Source organism: Ascidiella aspersa, chromosome 3 (assembly GCF_963924565.1).
Source record: "Ascidiella aspersa chromosome 3, kaAscAspe10.2, whole genome shotgun sequence".
Taxonomy (NCBI): Eukaryota; Metazoa; Chordata; class Ascidiacea; order Phlebobranchia; family Ascidiidae; genus Ascidiella; species Ascidiella aspersa.
This window is the reverse complement of record NC_139449.1, coordinates 19,767,247-19,789,022: the sequence shown is the minus strand read 5'-3', so window position 1 is coordinate 19,789,022 and position 21,776 is coordinate 19,767,247. Positions and strand designations below refer to the sequence as shown.

Sequence of the window (21,776 nt, the reverse complement as noted above, 5' to 3'; positions counted from 1 at the left end):
GAAGACATTAGGTAGTGAAAATTAGCAATCAAACTGTAGTTCAGAGTGGTGCTCTGCCCCTCGTGGACACGTATATCTTATAGCGAACCTTCTTGTAACAAATTTTTAGTGATAATTTTTTTCACTTTGGGTAAGCAGCCCTTAGGCCTGTTGCTGTTCAAAGTGATCCTGGCGGTCAATAACACATTGGACTTTTATTTACATTTTGCCTATTTATTCGTAACAACTGAAATTTGTCACATAGTTTTATTTCTTATAGTTTAAACAAGCTTATTGTGCGCTTAGATTAGGTTTGCTATATTTATTAACGCACAATCCCCGACAAACTGGATTATTGCTGAGGGCCATTAAAAACTCTCAAGACGTCAACGTTTGTTAATGTTTACAAAAAACAGCTGTTCTTGCGCGAAGCAGTGGCTAAAACGCAAATAAGGTCTATAGTAGGCTACGATTTTATATTACTCGTAAATACACATTCAACAATAACCAACGAGTACACAAATTTCCATGTTTAAAAACATCGGAAAATATATTGGCGAAGTTCTTGCCGATATGTTTAACATCCCAGACTTTTAAGGACATTTTAGCGACTTTCCCTGGCGCGGATTTCAGCCCTAAATCTCCTGACATGTCGGAAAACCTGGCGTATGGCAACCCTAGCTTAGCAGTTTATTCGCAAAGTCACATTACCCACTATGACGTAGCTCAGTGTTTTCCTAAATACTTTGCGCTACGCCTCAAGTACTGACCATACGTTTAACAGCGATGCTTTAGGTATAGCCTACCATATTATCTTGGTTAAATTTTTTTTTTTGAAAATAGTATTAAGACTATAGCATTAATTAATAAATTCGAATTTAAATAACGTATGTCATTTCTTCGTAGCCTAATACTTCCACAATTTTCTAAAATTTTCGAGAAACCTTGATCAGAACCAATTTCGAAAATCTAACCACATGTAGGCTAGGCCTATAGTCTACAGACAACAAACGTTTTAAACCAGACGTTAAAAACGGCACAACCGAAGGCATCCTAATGTCTAATGTTTTACCCCGGTATGAGGGTCGTTCGGACAAGTTTGGGGTTATTAACTAGAAACGATATTTACAAAAACTAGTATTATTATTATGCATATTGTACAGGTTGATTTAGCTCATGTTGCAACAAGAATGGTAATTCGTAGACCGAACACGGTGGACTAGATGTTCATGTAACTTTTTCGTTCGAATAAAATAAAAAATAAAGCCAAAAAAGGCGTGATCGGTCTCACCGCATCCTCTGCAAGGAAAGCTTTGGCATCTCACACGGCATAAAAGCGTTTTTGCTGTTGCCTACGTGAATCGATAACACATTTGTAATGTAGCTTTTGTACTGAAAGCAACAAACTCTTAAATGAGGCCTAAAACTTTTAACAAAATATACGAACCGTGTGGTGTTCTTCTTTACTATGTTATAACGGTACATTATGACGTGGGCTATATGAAAAAAAATCCTAGATACGGCTGATCCTAACCACTTAAATATTTCCTGAAGCTATCAATTAAGGACCCCTTTAAAATTCCCATAAATGTTTCGGGATTTTCGGCAGGGGTGCCCGTTTATCATAAAATATTTATTGAATACGTCCGGATTAACCAATGCCGTAAAACATGTACAATGGGGACACGTGCTTTTTGACAATTTCCTCTTTGCTGTAGTTGTGCTTCTTAGCTGAATCGACGATACAATTTCGTACAGGATGACTTATTTCGCATCGCCGTTTTTCGTACACTACAGCGACGCCTCGCTTGATCGTAACTCTATGGTATTTTGTTATTTTAGGTATAAGCCAATTAACTCATTCTTATTAAAATTGCCGACCCTTTCACACCAGAGGAGCGATTTTTATCGATTAAAAACGATATTCGTCGTTAAGTAGGATTTTCCATATTAAACTAAAAGATGACACAAATTTAAAATTAGAGATAATCCATGGGAGGGGATTACGTGATCTTTGCTTTCTCGGTCGGCCGCAGTTGCACTCATTATTTACCCAGGTCAGAATTATTGCATGGTAACTGAATAGGAGCATATGGTCACACACTAGCATTGCTTAGGCTTTATCCTTCTCCGCAAATATATGTCTTCATAGCTCAAATCAGTTCTATACAGTTTAGTTATTTGTAATTTTTATAGAAACACTCATTCCTGTAACGTTATTTATTTGTGTTCACCCAACTTTATACATCCTATAAGCAAAAGTATAACGCAATATAAAAGTTGTGTCGGCACAGCAGTAAGTATATCTCATCATTTCGTAAACAATTTTAAAGCAATAGTGACAGAAAATAATTAAAGTTGGAAAAAAGGCATGACAACATAATAAAAAGGACAACACACGAAAATTGTCATATGTTTTCTCAATTTATTGTTAAATTGTCGTTTTAAAAAACAAATACAGAATTAGCTTCATGAGACATGCTGAAAATTGTAGTAACACAAACAAGCTTTTTGTAAGACAAATAGATTTCATGCTTCATTAACAAAATAAAACAGGTAAAACAACATTTGAAGATAGCAATGGACAAGTAAAAATGGAACAGTGTACATGCAGCTTGTGCATAGGGATACAACAATCTCAAAAAGGAACACTAAAACACATCAAACAAACTGTAACACAAACAATTAATCACTTTCATGCCAATCAATTATATACCACCCATTAAAACAGTGGAAAAAAAGCGTATTTATGCACAAAATGATTAATGAAGCTGAAAAATGCGCATTCCACGAGTCCAAATATATTTTAACGTGTTTCTTTGTAAAAAAATGATTTCACCTGAAAACAAAATGTGACCTTAGCTTGGAATGGCAGAAATTTAGTGGCAGGAAAGTAGGCTGAAATTTTATTATATTTTCTAGGTTTTGTTTTAAACACATAATTTGCATGTCAGGGATTCCTTACAACTTCATCTGGCCAAGCAAACGGTTACACATGCAAGTTATTGTACATAATCAAGGTGTGGGGGTTAATTACACTTTACCAAACAAAGCCATAATTCCATTGTATATAATATTGAAATAAACAGAAGGCTCATGATTGTCAGTGCATATTTCAATGACTAGTCTAGTGTGTTATCACAAGAATGCACCACCAAAATAAAATAAATATATAGTTAGCATCCAATACAGCAGTATATCTAAATGAATATAAAATTGCAATTGTGTACATTATTTGCTTTGTTAAAAAGTATGACTCACCTAATTATTAATAACTCTTTGGGCAAAGCAACACAATTATGTTTATAAAATGTTATATTAATTTTAATGATGGTTTAAAAATGACTCTGCCTCAAGCGGATCAAGTTCAATGATTTCCTGCTTTTTCCAGTGCTTTTCTGTAAATGTTCTTTTTAATAGAAATGCAAAATACCAAGCCATAGCGACGGAAACCTGACCCACTGTAATCATTACAATCAGTATAGAAGCCAGATCTGCCTGTGGCTGTGGAAAAGAAAGCTCAATAACTGCAACTCCAAGTACTGTGTTTTTGAGGCCACTCTCCAGAGCCACTGCTTTTGTCAGGGGCCAGGTTCGGCAAGTGCCTTTGCTTAAGAGTATTCCCTGGCAGAACCCACTGAGTGGGATGATGATAGCAATAAGGTAGCCTATTTTTGGTCCATACATAATGTAACGTGAAGTAACCAGAACAACCACAAGTCCCGCAAAAATAAGGAAAAGACTCATCGGTTTAATTATAGTAATGAGCTTTTTTGCCCACAGTGGACGCTTACTTCTCAGAAGCATACCCAAGGAAATGGGTGTGGCAATTGCCAAAAGCATTAACAAGATTTTTACATAAGGAATCACAACATTGTTTGGTATATGTGCAAAGGCACTGTAAATGCCAATAACACCAGGCATTGCAACCATAGCAACTAAAGTAGACACCAGACTTGCTGTTATTGCAAGTGTGATATCACCTTCAATTAAATAGCTGAAAACATAACCGCCTCCACCTCCTGGACATGCCGCTGAGACAAGAAGGGCAAGCGCTATAATTTGGTCAAGTTTAAATAAACCTCCAAGTAGAATTGCTGTTATAGGCATCAGGATAAATTGCGTTACAAGACACAAAATAAGTTCAATTGGTCGTGTAACAACTTGTCTTAGAACTTCTACATCAATTTTTGCCCCAAATGCACATTTGTTGATCAGGATTAAAGGGCCCATAATCAACACCGCCAGCTCGTCAAATAATGTTATTCGGCGTAGGGTGTTGACAGAAACATTACTGATACTAATGTTGTTGTCTCCATTAAAGTGGATGCTAAATGTAGTGATACCCAGGTGACCACCGTGGAAAAATACATTCACTGTTTCATTGTGACATGGTATTTGCACGAATGTAACAGTTTTGTTATTGATATCCAACAAACTCGCCACATCAGGGTCCTTTGATTGAAAAGTAACAGAACTAATGTCTTGCTCGGATAAAGAACTAAGTGAACAGTTGAAGGTAAAGTTTAGAAATTCTTGTTCATAAAGTTCAACTTTAGGCACAATGCTTGTGTTTGTTGTCAAGCTTATATTGAATCCATTCCATAACACATTTATTGAATATCCATAGTTAAAATATAAAATCAAAACAAACACTGTAAACAAAAATGTGCCAGACTCCAGCATTATCACTCTGATAGAAAAAAACAGAATACATTATTAAAGTTCAAATAAATTTAGCACAAATCCCTACAACTTTGCTATAAAGGCAATCTAAATTATCACAATCATAAAGATCAATTATACCTACAGGGATAAAAGTTTGGTATCTTCTAGCTTACTGCGCAATATTTGGGTTAGCGCTTGGTGGGTCAAGTATTATTATTATATTTATTTCTATTGTAACTTTAACAACTCGTTTATTAGTGTAAAAAAGTAGCGGATTTCAGAGTTTCAGACCAGGGCCCGTAATAACTGCAACAGGCAGGGGTTGTGACCAGGGCTGCCACTCTCAAAATTAAAAAAACACTAGATTGTTATCGCGACAACAACTTGCCAATTTTATGTTGATTTAACATCTCCAGACGTTTAATCGATGTAAAACAGACTATTTTTTAGGTCTGTGTGCAATAATTGCTTTATTAAAGCTACTATTTGCTAAATATACACAACAAAAAGCTCTGCTTTTATTACCGTTTTTTGTTGAATATTAAGGCACTACTTAAAAAAATGTAGCTACAGTGGTTTTGAGTTTGGCAGTAGGCTATTATTCTTTTTTGCTTAACACTGTCTTTGTACGGTATATTAAACGCCACTTGTGTTTGGTTGTTTTAACTTTATATAGCAAGCTTGGCATATTGCTGTATATATCTAACAGTCTTGTCCGGTTTCAGCCAGGCTTTAAATTGTAATTATTCAACTAATTCACGGTAATACATTTGGCGATAAAAACTTGTTTTTTCGTGGTGGAGTTACGTCACACTCCGACTATGATATCAATTAAACTGTATAGTACAATAAAAGGGCCCGTGGCAGCCACCTGGGCGAAGTTGGCGCGCTGGATTAGTTTTGGGCAATATCTCCAAAAGTTGTGACGATATAAAGTTGAAATTTCTACACAATCCTTATATTGCTTACATCTTTCCAGCAATCACACTTTTAATGAAAAAATATTAATATTCATTTTTATGAATATTAATATTCAGCTATATTAACACCTAATTTTCAAACTTTCTCGCTAATTTTTTCACGAAATAAACTACAAGACATACTCTTCAAAATGAGCCATCGCTTGTAGTCAGGCCTTGCTGTAATATGCGATCAAAAATTTCATAACTGCTCAAGCGCCAACTTCGCCCAGGTGTGGCAGCCCTGGTTGTGACTTTTTATTGACAACCTGTCACTTGTTAGTGTCACCGAATCACTGGGTCACTGACACCTGTCAATCCCTTACTGCTTTAAAAAACGATATGCGCCAGGCGCTTTAATACATTACCACAGTAGCTTAATGTCACCAACGCTTTAATTCAGAGAGTCGAACCGGAACCGAACCGGAACTTTCTGAACCGGTTTTGGTCCAATTTTTCCCAAACCGTAACGGAACCTGAACCGTTTTATGTAAGATTCTAAAGAGCCGAACCGGAACTGAACCCAATATTTTGAATAAACCTGAACCTTAACCGAACCCGAACCTGTCAACAAAAGCGGTTCACTCCAGTATGACGCCACAACCTCTATTTTACAGAGTTAATCTATGCCATGTTCAAAATTTTATGAAAAATAATGAATATAGTGATTACATAAAACGTTAGTTTTTTTTATTTTTCAGATATTTCTATAACTAGCAGCTTGTTTACGCCGCGTAACTCTACATTTATTGACCCACATTTTCATCTCATATTGCATCCGAACCGGGACTTTATAAACCGGTTTTGAAAATAAATTTAGTCGAACCGGAGCTGAACCGGAACTTTTAAAATGCTCAAAACCGAAACCGGAGCTGAACCGCATTCCGAAAAAATCCTTGAACCCGAACCGAACCTGAACCGGAAAAGTCAAACGGTTCGACTCCCTGCTTTAATTTGATATAAAAATTGTATGAAGATGCAGCAGTAAAAAAATGCCCGACATTTTAAAACTAGGCAGGCGATATTTTACGCCATGGGGATTTCGGCAGTGTTTCACGACAATAACAAATAATATTATATGTAAATCCGAAAGACACGTTTAGATCAGGGAGTCGAACCGGAACCGAACCGTAACTTTATGAACCGGTTTTGGGTCAATTTTTTCCGAACCGTAACCGAACCTGAACCGGTTTTTATAAGATTTTAAGGAGCCGAACCGGAACTGAACCGAATAATTTGAAAGTACCCGAACCTGAACCTGAACAGAACCCGAACCTGTAAACAAAAGCGGTTCGCTCCAGCATGACGTCACAACTTCTATTTTACAGAGTCAAGTTACGCCATGTTCGAAATTTTATGAAAAAAATATGAATATTAAATAAAAAAATCGTTCATTTTTTATTTTTTAGATATTTCAATATTGAGTTGCTGTTATTTTAATAAGTCACGGAACTTAGATTAAATGACTCAAACATCCCTACAATTTTTGACCCACATTTTTAGATTTAGCGTAACTTATATTGTATCCGAACCGGAACTTTATGAACCGGTTTTGAAATAACGATGGTCGAACCGGAGCTGAACCGGAACTTTTAAATTACTCCGAACTGAACCGGATTCCGAAAAAATCCTTGAACCCGAACCGAACCTGAACCGGAAAAGTCAAGCGGTTCGACTCCCTGGTTTAGATGCCTTTTTATTCCCATCTCTTCTATAACTTTTGCTTTTATTCTTCTGACGGTTCATGTTTCATCAGTTATTTTACCAAAACAAAAAGGCTAGACAGTTTTAGGCCTATATGTTTGGACTCAGTATAGGTATCTATTTTTGCCGTTTTAAAAGTTATAAAACATACATGGTACCGTACTTTATGTAAATAAATTATTGTTTCATCAAACGTTAAGCTAATATAATTACGCCCCAAATCCATCCCCAACTTCTACTCCACCCCTTGTCCTTAAAGAAGGATATACAGTAGGTCTACCAGCGTCCACTCGTCCAACAACTAAAATCCTAGTTAGGTCATTTGGGAAATAACTCAAAACGTCTACGTCAAGTCTTTTCAAAAACAAGGAAGTATAGTCGACCCAGTTAAAGTCATCATGTTGCCCAAGTTATGTCCCAGTCAATTCATTATTAGAGCAAGTCATCTCCAAGTTACACCTATAGTATAATAATAAAACAATAATTTTAATTCGTAAACTTGTCCGATTATGAGAAGCAATATAATGGCTTTACGTGCAAAACTTGTGATAAATATAGCTCAATTTATACTAAAACGTTAAATCAAGCCACTTATTAGGGCCTAATTTAAACCTGATTCACCCCGACGTCCCCCCCCCCCCGTTTTTTGAAAGATTTTAGGGAGCCCAACCGGAACTGAACCGCGTATTTTGACAGAACCCTCATCTTAACCGGCGGTTCACTCCAGCATGACGTCATAACTTGTATTTTACAGAGTCAATTTATGTCATGTTCAAAATTATATGAAAAATAAAGATTTTTAAATACAACTTTTTTTAATTTTTTAGGTATTTCTATAAGCTGCTTGTCTTTTAAGGTCACGAAACTTAATTAGATTAAATACGAGTTACAATTCAATAATTGCTCTCTACGTGCATTTATTGACCCACATTTTATTTTTACGCAACTCGTATTGTATACGAAACGGAACTTTATAAATGGGTTTTGAAACTGATTTAGTCGAATCGGAGCTGAACGGGAACTTTTGAATTGCTTGGAAAATAAAAAAAGCCCGAATCAACTTGAAGTTGGATCGGAAAAGTCAAACGATTCGAACGACTCCCTGGTTACCGATGGGTGTCCTATATTGACAGTTTTCCGATACCGACCGATATTTGAACAAACTATCATGGTTCTCACTTCTATCCAATAACATATCACGTCGGACTATGCCCAAACAAGCAATATAAATTAAATTATAACGTTCAAAGGTGATTTTTTAAAGTTATTAGGCAAAAAATTGCTTTTAATGTTAGAATTTCAGTTACCTTGCGTTATTATTAACTTAGTATTTTTGTTATAAAATTTTACTTTCAAGGGAGAATTGATTCGTTGGATCACATATCATAGGCCTATCATAAGTGAATGGTCCTCGGGACGCTCAAAAATGCCAAAATGTCCCCTTTTTCGCATTTCGAGTTGATTGCTTATACTTTCAACAACTTTTTCGACGTTGTATATTTATTTTCAAAAAAATAATGTAGCCATAAAACATGCTAAATTGCTGGTTTAAAAAAATGTTTTCCAACAAATTGCCTTACAAGTCCTCGCCAGAAAAAGTGCACATGAACCTCACATGTAAAACAGCCCATCAATAAAGCAAAGGTGTGTGATTATTCACTTTGAAACGTAGGATTTTAAATCGTCACTTTTTAACTCTCTTCGTAGCCGCCAATTGCAAAACCATCGCGCTCGCAACAAATAGATTCATATTCGCGCTCGAGTTGGCTAGCAAGACCAAATTTCCTATCTAAAATTAATCCAAGAATCCCAAAAAATCAAACATCCCGAAAATCAGCATAAAACATCATTAAACTAAACATAACAATTCTACTTCCGCTTTACTGGCCGGCAAAAAATATCGGATCGGCACCGTAGGCCTACTGCCCGTAGTAATAGCTATCCACACACATAACTGATATTGATTAAGTTTGAATATAACTCATCTGGAAATGCCAGGGCCGTCACCAACTTGGGACCAAAGATCATTGCAGTACACCCGATCCGTTAGAAATTAGTGCATTTCTAAGCAAAAAGGTCTACGACAATTAGGGCATCCAAGGGCAGAAAAGTCTGACTTTTAGACCTTGGGGTCGTGGCAATGCATTAATTTGGACCTTTAGAAAACCTCTGGCGTACATGAATTAAAAATATTCGCTGAAAATTGACAAAAGATAACAAAAAATGAGAGATAGAATTAATAACACTTGACCCACCTGAACCTAACGAACCCGAATCCTAAATAATGTGCGTTAAATATTAATTACAGCATTGTCCAAGACCTCAAAATCCAAACGTCCGACTGTTTTATCCTTTTGATGTGCTAGTTGTCGTAGACCTTTTTGCTTTGAACTGCACTAATTTCTGACGAATCGAGTGAGTTGGCCCTTCCCTATGTCATTTGATGGTGACGATGACGTATTCCGGATTTTCCCGAGTCACGTGAACGGGAGCGAGCTTATAAACTTATGACTAGAAACTCGAGCAAGTTCTCATACGTTAAGTATTTTTGTTGTACCGTGAAGTGGAACATTGTAATAATTCTTTAAATAATTCTTGTATCTGCAGTAAAAAAGAAGTGTTGGCCTTTAACCCCATATAAGCGCCCCAACTGACGCAACAAAAAGAAAGAAAATTGCAAAAAGGCGAAATGAATTAATGTTTAATAATATAAGAGATAGATGAAAAATTAATAAGTAATACAGTAATCGTTAGTTAAATATCTCGTCCGTTGGACGTCTGCCAAACTATAATTACATTTATTAACCATTTGTATTATTGCATAAAATGTATTGTTGATGGTTGATCTACCAGTTATTTAATTAAGAAGTGTAAACACCACTCCACACGCACACCTAAAACAATAATGTACAATGGCTGAGATGTGAGCGTACATCCTTTTTTATTATTATTTTCGTTTTCAATTTTTAGATCAATCTGATAAATATATACAGCCATTGGGTGTTGGCTTCAACAGTATATTTTTCTGTGTTTTAGACATATGATGTAAGTTAGTTGTGCAGTAAAGTGTATAGAGATAGTACAACACATAGCACCTTTGCACTCATAAATCTCATTGTGACCTTTATCCTTTTTTTAAAAATGATAGAAGACATAGATTATTGTAAAATATAAATTAAAATGAGCCCAAGTGGGTCAACGCCACTTTTAAAGTGTTTAATAGGTTTGGACTTATCTTAAAACCACCTTAGCTTGTTTTACTGTGCAAAATTGAATATGCATCCTGATTTTACTATATATGCTAAACAAGTGCATGCACTTTCAACTTAGTGCATCAAGTCACCCTGATTTAATTGGCTGTGTACCTGCAAGATCTCGGTGAGGTCTGCAATACTTTCCAGACTAAGACTTGTTTTACAAAAAAGTGGGTATTTTCCCATGATTGGAGTCGCTGTCCCCAAAATCATCCATGGACTAAAATTTAATCTATTCTTTACAGTACTTACGCAGATGCAATAAAAATACCCCATATAATTATCGAAATAAAAAACTGTGTTGTAATTTCTTCTGTGTTCTCTCTGCAAGCACTTCTGTCTATTAATTGATTAAAGAAGCTCAAAAAGATGGGTATGCTGTTGTTCATTTTATTGTCGTAGAAGAACAAAAATTTAGAGCGGGAATTTAAAGAAACCAATGGATTGAAAAGCATTTCTAACATACAAAAAAACAAAACAATTTAGGTGTTTGAAAAATTTAGGGCATAGGCAGTATCTTTTTGAAATTAAACTAATGTCATCCTTTTAGTCAATGTATTACATATAGTCGCAACACTGGGTTGACTGCTCAAAACTAAATTTGCCTTGTGACGTAGCATAGGATTATTTATCTTTGTTTTTTGACCAGTATTTCATGGGGACTAATTTTGTCTCTAACAGTATGATAAGGGTCATTTGAACAATATTTGTTTTTATTTTACAAAATGTTACACCTTTTAACCGGTTATTGTTTTGATTTACAAGATTAATGCCCCCTTTTTACATTTTACTTTAGGGTAAACTTTTCGTTTAAATATTAAAGACATTTTTTAACAAATAAATACCAACTCCTAGCACTAAAAAAATTTAAATGTCAATGTGAAAACTTGCTTTTGCCATCTTCATTTTGTTTTTAAATGGAGTAAATTTCAATAATACCATTTTTACTGTGAGAGACGTACGTATAAATTAAATAAAAAATACACCAGTGGTGCAAAGCATGCCATTTGCAAGTACTTCTGTAAATACAAGTCCTGATCATTGAAACTATTGTATAAGAGCCATTCATGGCACTTGAGATACTGATGGTTGAAATATAGGTTTGTTTCTGGATATACACAGAGGCACATGCTTACAGTTTTTTTTAAGATAATGAATAAAAAGGATGTTTGGCCGTTAAATAGCTGTTTGAATAATCTACCTACATGCAAAATTTAGTACAACCAACAAGTTAAAAAAGCAGTGGAGTGTAAAATGGATGAAAGCATGACAGAATTACATGGACAGGCCAAAAACCTTGAAAATGCCCAACACAGTGATAGATACAGAAAATATTTGACCATCATTCCAAAGCCTGATAGTTTGGATAGCGATAATCAGTCCATCAGTGAAAATGATGACTTATTCTCTTTTACAAGAAACAATCCAGAAGATAACCACCAGTATAAAACAAGTGCCAAATATTTCTGAGATTGTAGAACTAAGCTTTATACATTTTAAACCCATCATGGGACCTAATGTACTGTGTGTATGACTGTATTTGTGTGCTGCAAACAATGTATGATTTAACAACAATGCTTAATTTATGTTTTTTCTAAGTTTCAATTAAGTTTTAGCTTAAAATAGTGTGTTTATTTTTTACTCTCCAAAAATTTATACTAGGTACCTTAAAATTGAAAGTTGGGAAAGCCCTTATTTAAATTAACAATATTTAAGAACACTTGGGGCTCTGATTTACAAATGTGTTGCATAAGAAAATAAATATAAAAAATCCCACAAATTAGCATAGTAATGCACATGATAGCCAATGATGCTTGACCATTAATCTTTTAAGTAAACGCCCAGACTAAAAACAAATATATATAAAACAATCTAAATAAAACAGTCTTTTCTTGACTCCGATTTTTAATTTCACAGCTGACCCTGCCACTTCTCCTGACCCTATCTATCCTGACTTGTCCTCTCCTGAATCTGCACCAATATATCCAGATGCTGATCAGCAGGCTGAGAATGAACACAGAGAGAAACAGCTTAGAGAATTGGAAAAAGTTGTTATTGATTTTAATTTAGGATTACCCTTTGGTTAAATTGAATTCTGAATTTGACTTCTTTTAATGTAATTCTAGATATTTTGTGAATCACAAAAAAATGTAAATAGGTCGGATAAATATACTCAACTTAGAATATTGCAAGTTCAACGTTTGGTGGTAGTAATTTATTGTTGAATTTAGATTGAGGAAGAAATAGGCACACTTCGACAAGTTCTGACAGCCAAAGAACAGCAAGCATCAGATTTGAAGCGACAGCTCGGAATAAATACAATGGGGCAGATTAAAGCTGAATTGACAAAGGTTCAAAATTCCCAAGTGTGAGTATATAATAGTTTTCAATAAACACCTGTACTTTTTGTCGTGAATTCATGTTTGTCTATGTTTTGATTCAACCTATTATTTTTGTTATGTAATTTGTCATGTATGCCAACGAACATATGTTTTTTGTTCTGTGGTAAATGAGCAGAGCGTGCTTTGCCTTTAAACTAAACTTGGAACTCACAGATATCAGACAACACAAGCTAAAGTGTCTGAGCTGAATGAAAAAGTAACAACCTCCGAATAGTGAGTTTGATTTATGTTATCTGCATGTGCACGACCCTTGTAACTCTCTTGTTTGACTACAGTATTGTTTTTCAACTTTATCCATTCATTTAGCCTTTTTGGGGTATTCTAGAATATTAGGTTTTAAATTTAAAATAATAAATTTAGTAAACATTAATATATTTTAAAAAGATTTTGGGAGTAAATGTGTAAAACTAAATAACAGCAGAATTTTCCCATCATTCAAAATATGTTACTGACAAATGAATCAAAATCCAAAACACAGTATTTTAAAGCCATTTAGCAGCAATGTAAACCATAACTACATATTAAAAAAAAACAAAAAATACTAATAACAAGATGTTACCCCAAAACAAATTTTCAACTTTACTTGCTCATGTGTACCTTTAATCCCCCAGTGTGAAATTATTCTCAGGCTTATTTCCTTCGCAATTAAATAGTATTTTTGTTCAATAGAAAGAGGTTGTATTTAGACATAGGAAAGCTACAAACTCAGCACCTTGTATACAATGTAATAGATTGCCCTTTAGGTTGGTCATCATGTTGATAGCCACATCTCCACTGGTCAATGGTATTGTTTATTTATCAAGTTTATAATACATTTGGAGTCCTCGCATCGGTGACATTTGGACTGTTGATTAAAACAAATGTAAAACACAAAATCATTTCTTTTTACAGAATTATATACTTCAACATTTAGATATGCATCAACAGTTTCTGTACAAAAACACCTTGTCACTTTTTGTCATTTCGCTATGTTGTTGTTTTTTGCCTTTGTACTTATAATTTGATTGGCGGTCTTAAATATATTTGCTTTGTGTACAGAAACTGAAGATGCCTATTTATACAGCAAACTATATATTTCTTTAAATTTTATAGAAATTATTTTATGATGGTTCCTGCTTTTAATAGACAGTCTAAATACCATAGCTTTAAATATATAGGTAGTTGTTGAAGCATTGTTGTATACTTCTTAATTTTGGCTTTAATATGTATGTTTTTGTTCACACTTATATAGTGCTGTTCAGTAGTGTTACAATCTTTATTCTGGTTACAAGACTTACATCTGAAATTACCTGTGAGTAAGTCAATTATCTGCGAATTGGTTGGCTTATTGTCTGTAAGTGTGGTAATTCTGTATTTTTTGTTTGTCTGAAGAATTATTTCAGAAATCGCTATGCTAACATTAAAACAATCAAGTATTTGTAGCATGAATTACCCAAATCAATCATTCTAAATTGACTGTTAAGGTTGTCTTAAAACTTGATTCATGATCCCAAGTATTTTTAAGTTATAAACAGTACCCCTGATATGTTATTTTTGTTTGTGTAAGGTATATGTTTAGTTTTTTAATCCTTCACTTATTTTTTTTAGTTTTTAATAATCCTTTTTTCCTCACTAACATGTAACTTTTTAATAAAACCGTTAGTAAAAGTGTGACACATTGCCCTTTTTTGTCTTTTCCAAGACTGTTGTTGTTTAAACTATATACAACTTTCATAAAAAATTTTTTATAATGTATAAACCCTGCATGATCATGACAGAAAGCGAGTTATGTGGCAAAGTGTAGACTTTTCTGACCTGTTCCACTTTGCACTTAAGCTATATGGATAAATTGTTCTTAGTTTGCTAGTAGTGAAACCAAATTTTTTTTCCATATTTACCCAAATGAATTATATACCTTATTTGTCTTTCTTTTGGGTTGAAAATATTTAAAGAAGTATAATTGTTGTTAATGCTTATTGCTTATACTATTATATTAACTACAATGGCAATTTTGGCACAAAGTTTCTCAGAAATTTTAAACCAGTATTATTTATCATCAACCATTTTAAGTGCTTTACATGGGTAATGACTCACAATTATACTTATTTAAATTATATTTAGGTCACTGGCCACTGTATAATCAAAAATAAAATCGAAATGCACATATTTATCTATTATATTTTTAGTTACAAAAAAACATCTGAAACTCTAAAAACAGCTGGCCATGCAACAGAGAGCTTTTTCAACACTGTTGGCACGTCAGTATCTGCTAAGTTCTCAGAAATGAAGTAAGTCAACTATTATGGTAACTTAAATGTGATGCGTACTGTTGTCATATACTTTGCTCTTTATGATTAGGGTTCTAAATTTTGGAATATCCCCCTGAAGTAAGCAAAATAAATAGTGGGATTACTGCAAAATAATTTACTTAGGACACCAATGTGCTATATACATGGTTACCACAAAGTTTTTTAATTCTGAAAAATCTTTTAAAAATCCTAGGTTTTTCTATAAATACACAATTTTATTTTCTAAAACGTCTTTGAATTTTGTTCATAAAATTATGTGACAACCCTGTATATAGTAGCAGCCTTAGAATACATTGAAATAAGCACAATTTAAAAGTATCTTTCTCTTTTCATCTACCCGTTTTAAACAAGTTTTTCAAGCATGACCTACATTAATTAATTTTGAAAACCTTTTACAATTTAATTTACTTCTGAGGCACTGCCAAACTTACAATTAGTTATATGAGGCGAGCAATAAAATAGTTGAAACACATTTTTTGGTTGGTGTTTATTGTATAGCATACAGTTTGTGGTAAATATTTTTTATGAGGTATGCTGTAAGGGCCCATTAAAAAAGAAGCTAAAACAGTCTTAAACTTTTTAAGAAACTTTAAAAAAAAGAATTTGAATGATGAAGCTTTATTCTCCAAATCAGTGATTCTTAACCTTTTGGCGAACCTGTAACTAAAATTTTGAAGGCACCAATTAGTTTTTTTACCGACTAGGGAAATATATTAATAAAGTAATGTGGAGCTACAGTGACATAAAGTAACAAAACATGAGTAATTTCATAACAAAGAATTAAATATAAGCTATGGCACACAATGGGGATTTGCAGTAGGCTAAATTTATTGGAAGTGTGCCCAGCAATAGTAACATTGGTGTGACTGTAAAGCAGGACTGCAGAGTGAGTTAAGAAAAAACGAGTCCCGACTCAAGCCAAATGTGCCAGACTTACATAACTAAATACGGTGGATATTCAGCAATCCACTTATGGGAGTGTCATGTTATTCATTCCTTCACACTACGTGGTACGAAAATATCCACCATATGCTATTCAGCCTTTACATTTACAGTTGGTGGCTATATCTGTTTCAAAGTTTGTTACTGCGCATGTCAGATTCTGGTAGTTTTATGTGGTCTTACTGAATCCCTACTCGGATCTCGAGTAAGACATGTGCATCCAAATTTTTTAACTGATATGGCCGCCAACTGAAAATTGTAAAGGTGGAATAGCATAGTTGTGGAATATTTTCCAACCATGTATTGTGAGTGAATAAATTATACTACATTCCTATAAGTGGATTGCTGAACAGCTACGTTATTTTAGTAACGTTAATCGGTAGAAATTCCAATAACAACATACAATTTAAAGGTTAAATGAACTACTTGACGAAGGGTGTGCAGGCAACAAAAAAAATCAAAGAAGGCCACAGACTCTGGCCCACATGCTGTATTTTACAACCCTTATTGTAAAAATGTATGTAAACTTATAGTGTCCTATGAATAACACAGACAATGGGTGTATGGTACAGTAATGTAAAAAGGTTGTCCATTAGGGTAAAACAGATGGGTGGGTCTTTCGGGTTTCACTGGTAAAACTTACTGCAGATTGAAACTATGCCATAGTTTGTCTTAGTGTTTCTTTATACTTAAAATGAATTTTCAGAATCTCCATCCGCTCAAAGGATTTAAACATAGTGCAACTATGAGGTTATACTGTTAGATGTCAAGCTCTTTCTCAAATACTATTTCCTGTATTTTTGTTTACAATTTTCTAAAAATGGACCTCATTCTTTTTATTTACTCAATCTGGTCCAAGGTTGACAGCATCGCGGGCCACAATATATCTTTGATATACTTGGCGGACCACATAAAGTAGGCTATATATGTGACATGCGTGCTAGGAGCGATCAGCGATCAACGATTTTCGTAAGGTCGGGACATGAAATGTTTAAGGATGACGACAAAAAGCATCGTCAAAAAGTAATGTGATAATGAGACTGCTGGCAAAATGTTGCATGCGAAGCGCGAAAAAATTGCATATTTGACAAAACAGAATACTGCATTTATAAGCGTAGAATGATTTTTAACTAGATATATTTGGCTAGAATTGCACGATGGAAAGGTCCAGGGCGTTAACCTTTAGTCACAGTGAAATCCTGTAAAACAATACTTTCCTGAAGTGCTATACATTTCATCGTTCATTTACCTTAAAGTGGCAAAAATAGTAATTTATATAGAGTCGTACTTTTTATGTTATGTTTACTGGTTCATTAAAAAAACGTAAAACAAAACACAAATGTAACCTACAAGTTCGCAAAGTACTGCGACTTTCAAACTGGTCTAATGCATACCAAAATTAGGCGTCCTTGCCACCCCTGGATTAAAACTTGATGGGCGATAGTAAACCGGTTAATTTATTTAATAATGTAACTAGGCCTATAATCAAACAATTGCAATATGCTTGCCAATGATCGTTGGTCAGTTATATTTCTTTGATTAAACTAGTACTTCTCAACCTATGGGTCGCTGTTTGATTTGGTTGGGTCGCCGACCGCAGTAACTCACATGTTTATATCAATTGAGATTGGTTCTGAAAGAGATTTTTCAATTTGGAAATTTAGGAAGCAATACAAATAATGTCTTATAATATTTTTTAAATTCAAAATTATTTATGCTAATGCCTATTTTTTGTTCGCTTACAACAGGGGTCGGCAACCTTTTTCTAGTCGCGGTTCAAAACAAAACTCAGAAAGATCTTTGCTGGCCGCACAAAATGATAACTAAGAATTGTGTTAATTTCATGCTAAAACAACTGTGAGTCAGCCGGACCTGGCGAGCGAAGCGATAAAAATTTATGCACCGTCAAAGAGGCGGCAGGTTGCTGACCCCTGGCTTACAAGAAAAAACAATTGGGTCGCCAAAGCTTTAGTTGCCATACTTACGCTTATATTTGGGTTGCCGCGAAAAAAGGTTGAGAAGCACTGGATTAAACCCTCAACTTTACGTATTACAATAATTCAACAGTGCTTCGTGGGCCACTTTGGACCACTCTGTACTAAACAACCCACAGTTCAATTGCCTGATAATTCTTCTGGGTTGCATGTGGCGAGCAGAATATGGTACGATTGCAATTTACACAGGTTGATTACTTTATAGACAACAAATTTTGAAAAACACCCGTTTAATCACTAAACTGCAAGCGGCCACACATGGTGGTCGCAATGAGTGCATTAAAACACTAAACACAATTTTTTAACTTATGTTACTATTTTTTAATTAATTAAAACGGTATAATTCATCAATGCTTTGCAATTAATACAATACTTTGAGGAATCACAAAATTAAATATGTTTCCATGGCCACTGACCTCTCTGCTGTAGATCAATTGTTCGCTGCAAATTCGCCATATAAATGACTGGCATCATCAGTGTATCAATACAAATAGTTAAAAATGTATAGTAAATAAATGAAATGCCTCCAACCAGTTACCACTAAAAAATGCATATTTATATTAAAAGTTCTTTTGCGGACTGATTGTTGTTCGAAGCGGTGCCCTTATAAAGATATTTAAAGAATTGTAGATTAATGTGTTCTTTTTCAGAGCAAGATTATGTTGTGGAACCACATACAAAAATTAGATTATAACCTATTATATTTTTTAAGAAATTCACCAACCTTTAAAAGCTTTGAAGAGAAGGTGGAAGGAGTTGGATCCACGATAATGGTTGGTTTAGTAGTTGATCAATTCTTGAATAATTTATTATTTTGCGTAATGGAATGATGTGTTATGTTTTAGGCAAAGGTATCTGGGGCCCCACGGGATCCCTCTGCAAGTACTGCAACTACGCCTGACGACTCTGCCCCAGTTACAACGCAGCCCCAACATACTGATGAAGTACCAATGTAAAAAAACAATTTACAACACAAAACTGAAAGCTTTGCCCCTTCTTTATTTGTATTACTGGGTAAAGTTTAATGCAAAAATACCAGTGTAATACATTTGGTATAACTAACAGGAGTAGAGGCTTATGTTTGTAGTTATTTTACCACGCAAAATAATGCATGTCCATGTCTTTTTTTAATGTACAATACTTGTTTACACCATTAAAATAGTCCAACAGACAAAAATACTATATTAAATGTAAGATGATGAAGCAATTTTTAAACCTAATGGCTGCAAAGTTACAAAATGTTCTAACTTTTAAGTGCAACTATTTGAAAAATGTTCCCATTACTAAACGTTGTTAATGAAACCGAAGGTTATTGCGATTTATTGTAAATCTAACTAATATTTTAAAATGTATATATATGTTGTTGCTTTATACAAGTGAAAATAGATTTATATAGTTGGTCAATACGCAAACTTTCTAATTATGCTACTGTACTCAAAACGTATTGTATTGCTAGCATAGAAAAAATGTATACTTCGGAAGCGGTGGCCGTGTTTCATGTGTTGGTGTGCAATGTAACAGCAAAACACAAGTAGTTGACATACATTTTGCTGTTTATTGTTTCAAGTTGCAGCAAAGCACAATAGCTCAGATGAAAATAGCCGATTGGTACAAATGTTGTTTGCAGCGTAGGAGGCCAGAGATAAGCAGTATTTTTTGCTAGACGAATTTCTGTAGCCATTGTTCATCACAAAAGCTCGCCAGTTGCTGGATGCTTTTGTCTTTTAACTAGAAAGGGTCCTCGCCTAATTAACATTCGCACCATTGGTTCTTTTCCATCATTAGCTTTCTAAACACAGGTAAAATTGGATTAGAAGTTTGATAATCTATCTAATCAGAAACATTTCTTACTTCCGCATTGTTTAACTGTTCTATTCGTGACATTAAAGGTGGCATTGGAAAATATAGTGGAACTTCCACTAATTCTTTGCTACAAGGTTTAAAATCAAGATATGCTGATTCCTCATGTTTTGGAATTAATCTCCACAGATTTTCATTCACCTGACAAAAATAAAATAAATATGTTCAACACTAACCATGGTGCACTGCAATGTGTCTTATTGACATTTAATACAAATTTGGTCAACTACTGATAAAATCAAGACTTACAAATGGTATTTCTTGTTCATAGCCCTTGTTTCTTCCTCTTAAGGTTTGAATCCCAAATGCATGTCCACAATCCATGTTCTTCATAGATGTAAAATAAAAGTTTTAGGGTTAAACCAGAACAAGTCCACTAGAAAGGTACATGCCAACCTCAGATTTATGATCTACTTGTACTCTAGTTACTTTCCAAAATGTAGGTTCTTCCAAGTATAATGAAGTAACAGGAACAAACAATCTACCAATACCCCAATGTGGAAGCTAAAAAGAAAAATGTAACAAATTCATATTTATTTAAAGACGATGTGCTTTTTAAAAAGGTTGAGTTTTATTTAAGGCCACATGACAAACAAACAAAAAAACAGTTTGAAAGGGGTATCTGGCTCATAATATAAATATGATTATTAAAATCTAGGTTTGGCCTAGCTGGTAACTATATAAAGTGAGGTTCCTTCGAGTACAATTTATTTAATAAAATGTTCTTATAACATGTTAAGGCTCTTTTCTGCTTAAAAATATGTTTACATTGCTCAGGTCTCTACATTTTAATTTGAATGACAAATTTTTATGTATAAATATATACCTGATATAATATTTGAAAAAGGCGCTTTTCAACTTTTCTACGTTCGTTTGTAAGAACAGATACCCGATTAAAATCATCTGTGGCAATGACTTTGTGCATTGGTTCGCTGTATTTCTTGGAAAGGTAACCCTGGAAAACAAAATACATTCTTAGAGGTTCAAGCAAAACCACAAAGGTTGTAAAAAAGATCCAAAAACAACTTTATTCTTAGAGGTTGTAATGAATGTATCCCTCTTAATAAGCACATTAAACTAAACCACCAATCTTTTACTGTAAAACCTTCTAAAGGCTGTGTAGTTCGCCAGAGAAAATATTGCCATCAAAAATTTTTAAGACAGTCTCAAAATTATCATTTCAACTCGCACCTGGGACTTATCCCCCGCGCTAAATCTAAAGTTTCCAATCTGTAGTGCCCATATTTGTAATCTAGATTTGTTTTGAAACTAACGCCTCTCCAAGTTAAATTGTTAGAAAATTACCTACCATGATTTTGCGCTCAATGCCCGTAACCGCTTTCGCCATTGCATATGTTGTCTTGTCAATTCAATAATAGTGAATGTAGTAACTACTAACTACATGCCGTTTCAACGTTAACAAACTAACCACAAGAGAACATAATCAAAATTTGAAAACAAATCGCTTATGATAGGCAATATTACAACGACCACTTATGGATGGGCCAAGATAACTAAATTATTTAGGTTTTGTTTTCAATTAATGTACAGAATACATTTAAGTTTATTTTTGTCATTTCAAAAAATTCTGCTACACTTTCATAAACTATGAAATTCATGGTACATAAGGAGGAAATAACATTTATCTATTTATATTATCTTCTTTGGATTAGGACGTTCCGATGTTAGTTTATCAAAACATGTGCATTTTGGTCACACTTCGGTA

The 21,776-nt window shown here is 34.2% G+C and overlaps 3 protein-coding genes across 4 annotated transcripts; 1 reads left to right on the top strand and 2 right to left on the bottom strand.

The window, feature by feature from the left end:
* Nucleotides 1–2,205: 2,205 nt before the first annotated feature.
* Nucleotides 2,206–4,667, bottom strand: LOC146160650 (sodium/bile acid cotransporter 5-like). Its single transcript, XM_083384186.1, has one exon. It carries the CDS (start codon nt 4,663–4,665, stop codon nt 3,304–3,306), a length of 1,362 nt encoding a protein of 453 aa, XP_083240312.1. The 5' UTR covers nt 4,666–4,667; the 3' UTR covers nt 2,206–3,303.
* A 6,140-nt stretch (nt 4,668–10,807) lies between these two features.
* On the top strand, nt 10,808–19,733 carry LOC146160649 (tumor protein D54-like). 2 transcript variants are annotated; one of them, XM_083384575.1, is made up of 7 exons: nt 10,808–10,937; nt 12,482–12,612; nt 12,796–12,932; nt 13,120–13,179; nt 15,132–15,233; nt 18,903–18,963; nt 19,036–19,733. In XM_083384575.1, the coding sequence occupies exons 1-7, from the start codon at nt 10,934–10,936 to the stop codon at nt 19,144–19,146; spliced, it is 606 nt and encodes a 201-aa protein (XP_083240701.1). In that variant the 5' UTR covers nt 10,808–10,933; the 3' UTR covers nt 19,147–19,733. The 2 variants fall into 2 exon arrangements, with proteins under 2 accessions (XP_083240701.1, XP_083240702.1); XM_083384576.1 differs by lacking the exon at nt 13,120–13,179.
* On the bottom strand, nt 19,146–21,572 carry LOC146160648 (small ribosomal subunit protein mS34-like). Its single transcript, XM_083384577.1, has 6 exons — nt 21,360–21,572; nt 20,877–21,005; nt 20,447–20,554; nt 20,300–20,377; nt 20,042–20,191; nt 19,146–19,979 (listed from the first exon to the last, which is right to left on the bottom strand). The coding sequence occupies exons 1-6, from the start codon at nt 21,396–21,398 to the stop codon at nt 19,878–19,880; spliced, it is 606 nt and encodes a 201-aa protein (XP_083240703.1). The 5' UTR covers nt 21,399–21,572; the 3' UTR covers nt 19,146–19,877.
* Nucleotides 21,573–21,776: the final 204 nt, after the last annotated feature.

Bases quoted from the DNA above. Each gene is read 5' to 3' on its own strand.
- LOC146160650 (XM_083384186.1), bottom strand. From the start codon at position 4,665: ATGCTGGAGTCTGGCACATTTTTGTTTACAGTGTTTGTTTTGATTTTA.
- LOC146160649 (XM_083384575.1), top strand. The intron at 12,613-12,795 runs GTTGTTATTGAT...TGTTGAATTTAG, and splicing joins AGCTTAGAGAATTGGAAAAA to ATTGAGGAAGAAATAGGCAC. The intron at 12,933-13,119 runs GTGAGTATATAA...TGGAACTCACAG, and splicing joins AAGGTTCAAAATTCCCAAGT to ATATCAGACAACACAAGCTA.
- LOC146160648 (XM_083384577.1), bottom strand. From the start codon at position 21,398: ATGGCGAAAGCGGTTACGGGCATTGAGCGCAAAATCATG. The intron at 21,006-21,359 runs GTAGGTAATTTT...TTTGTTTTCCAG, and splicing joins GCATTGAGCGCAAAATCATG to GGTTACCTTTCCAAGAAATA. The intron at 20,378-20,446 runs GTTGGCATGTAC...ACATCTATGAAG, and splicing joins AAGTAGATCATAAATCTGAG to AACATGGATTGTGGACATGC.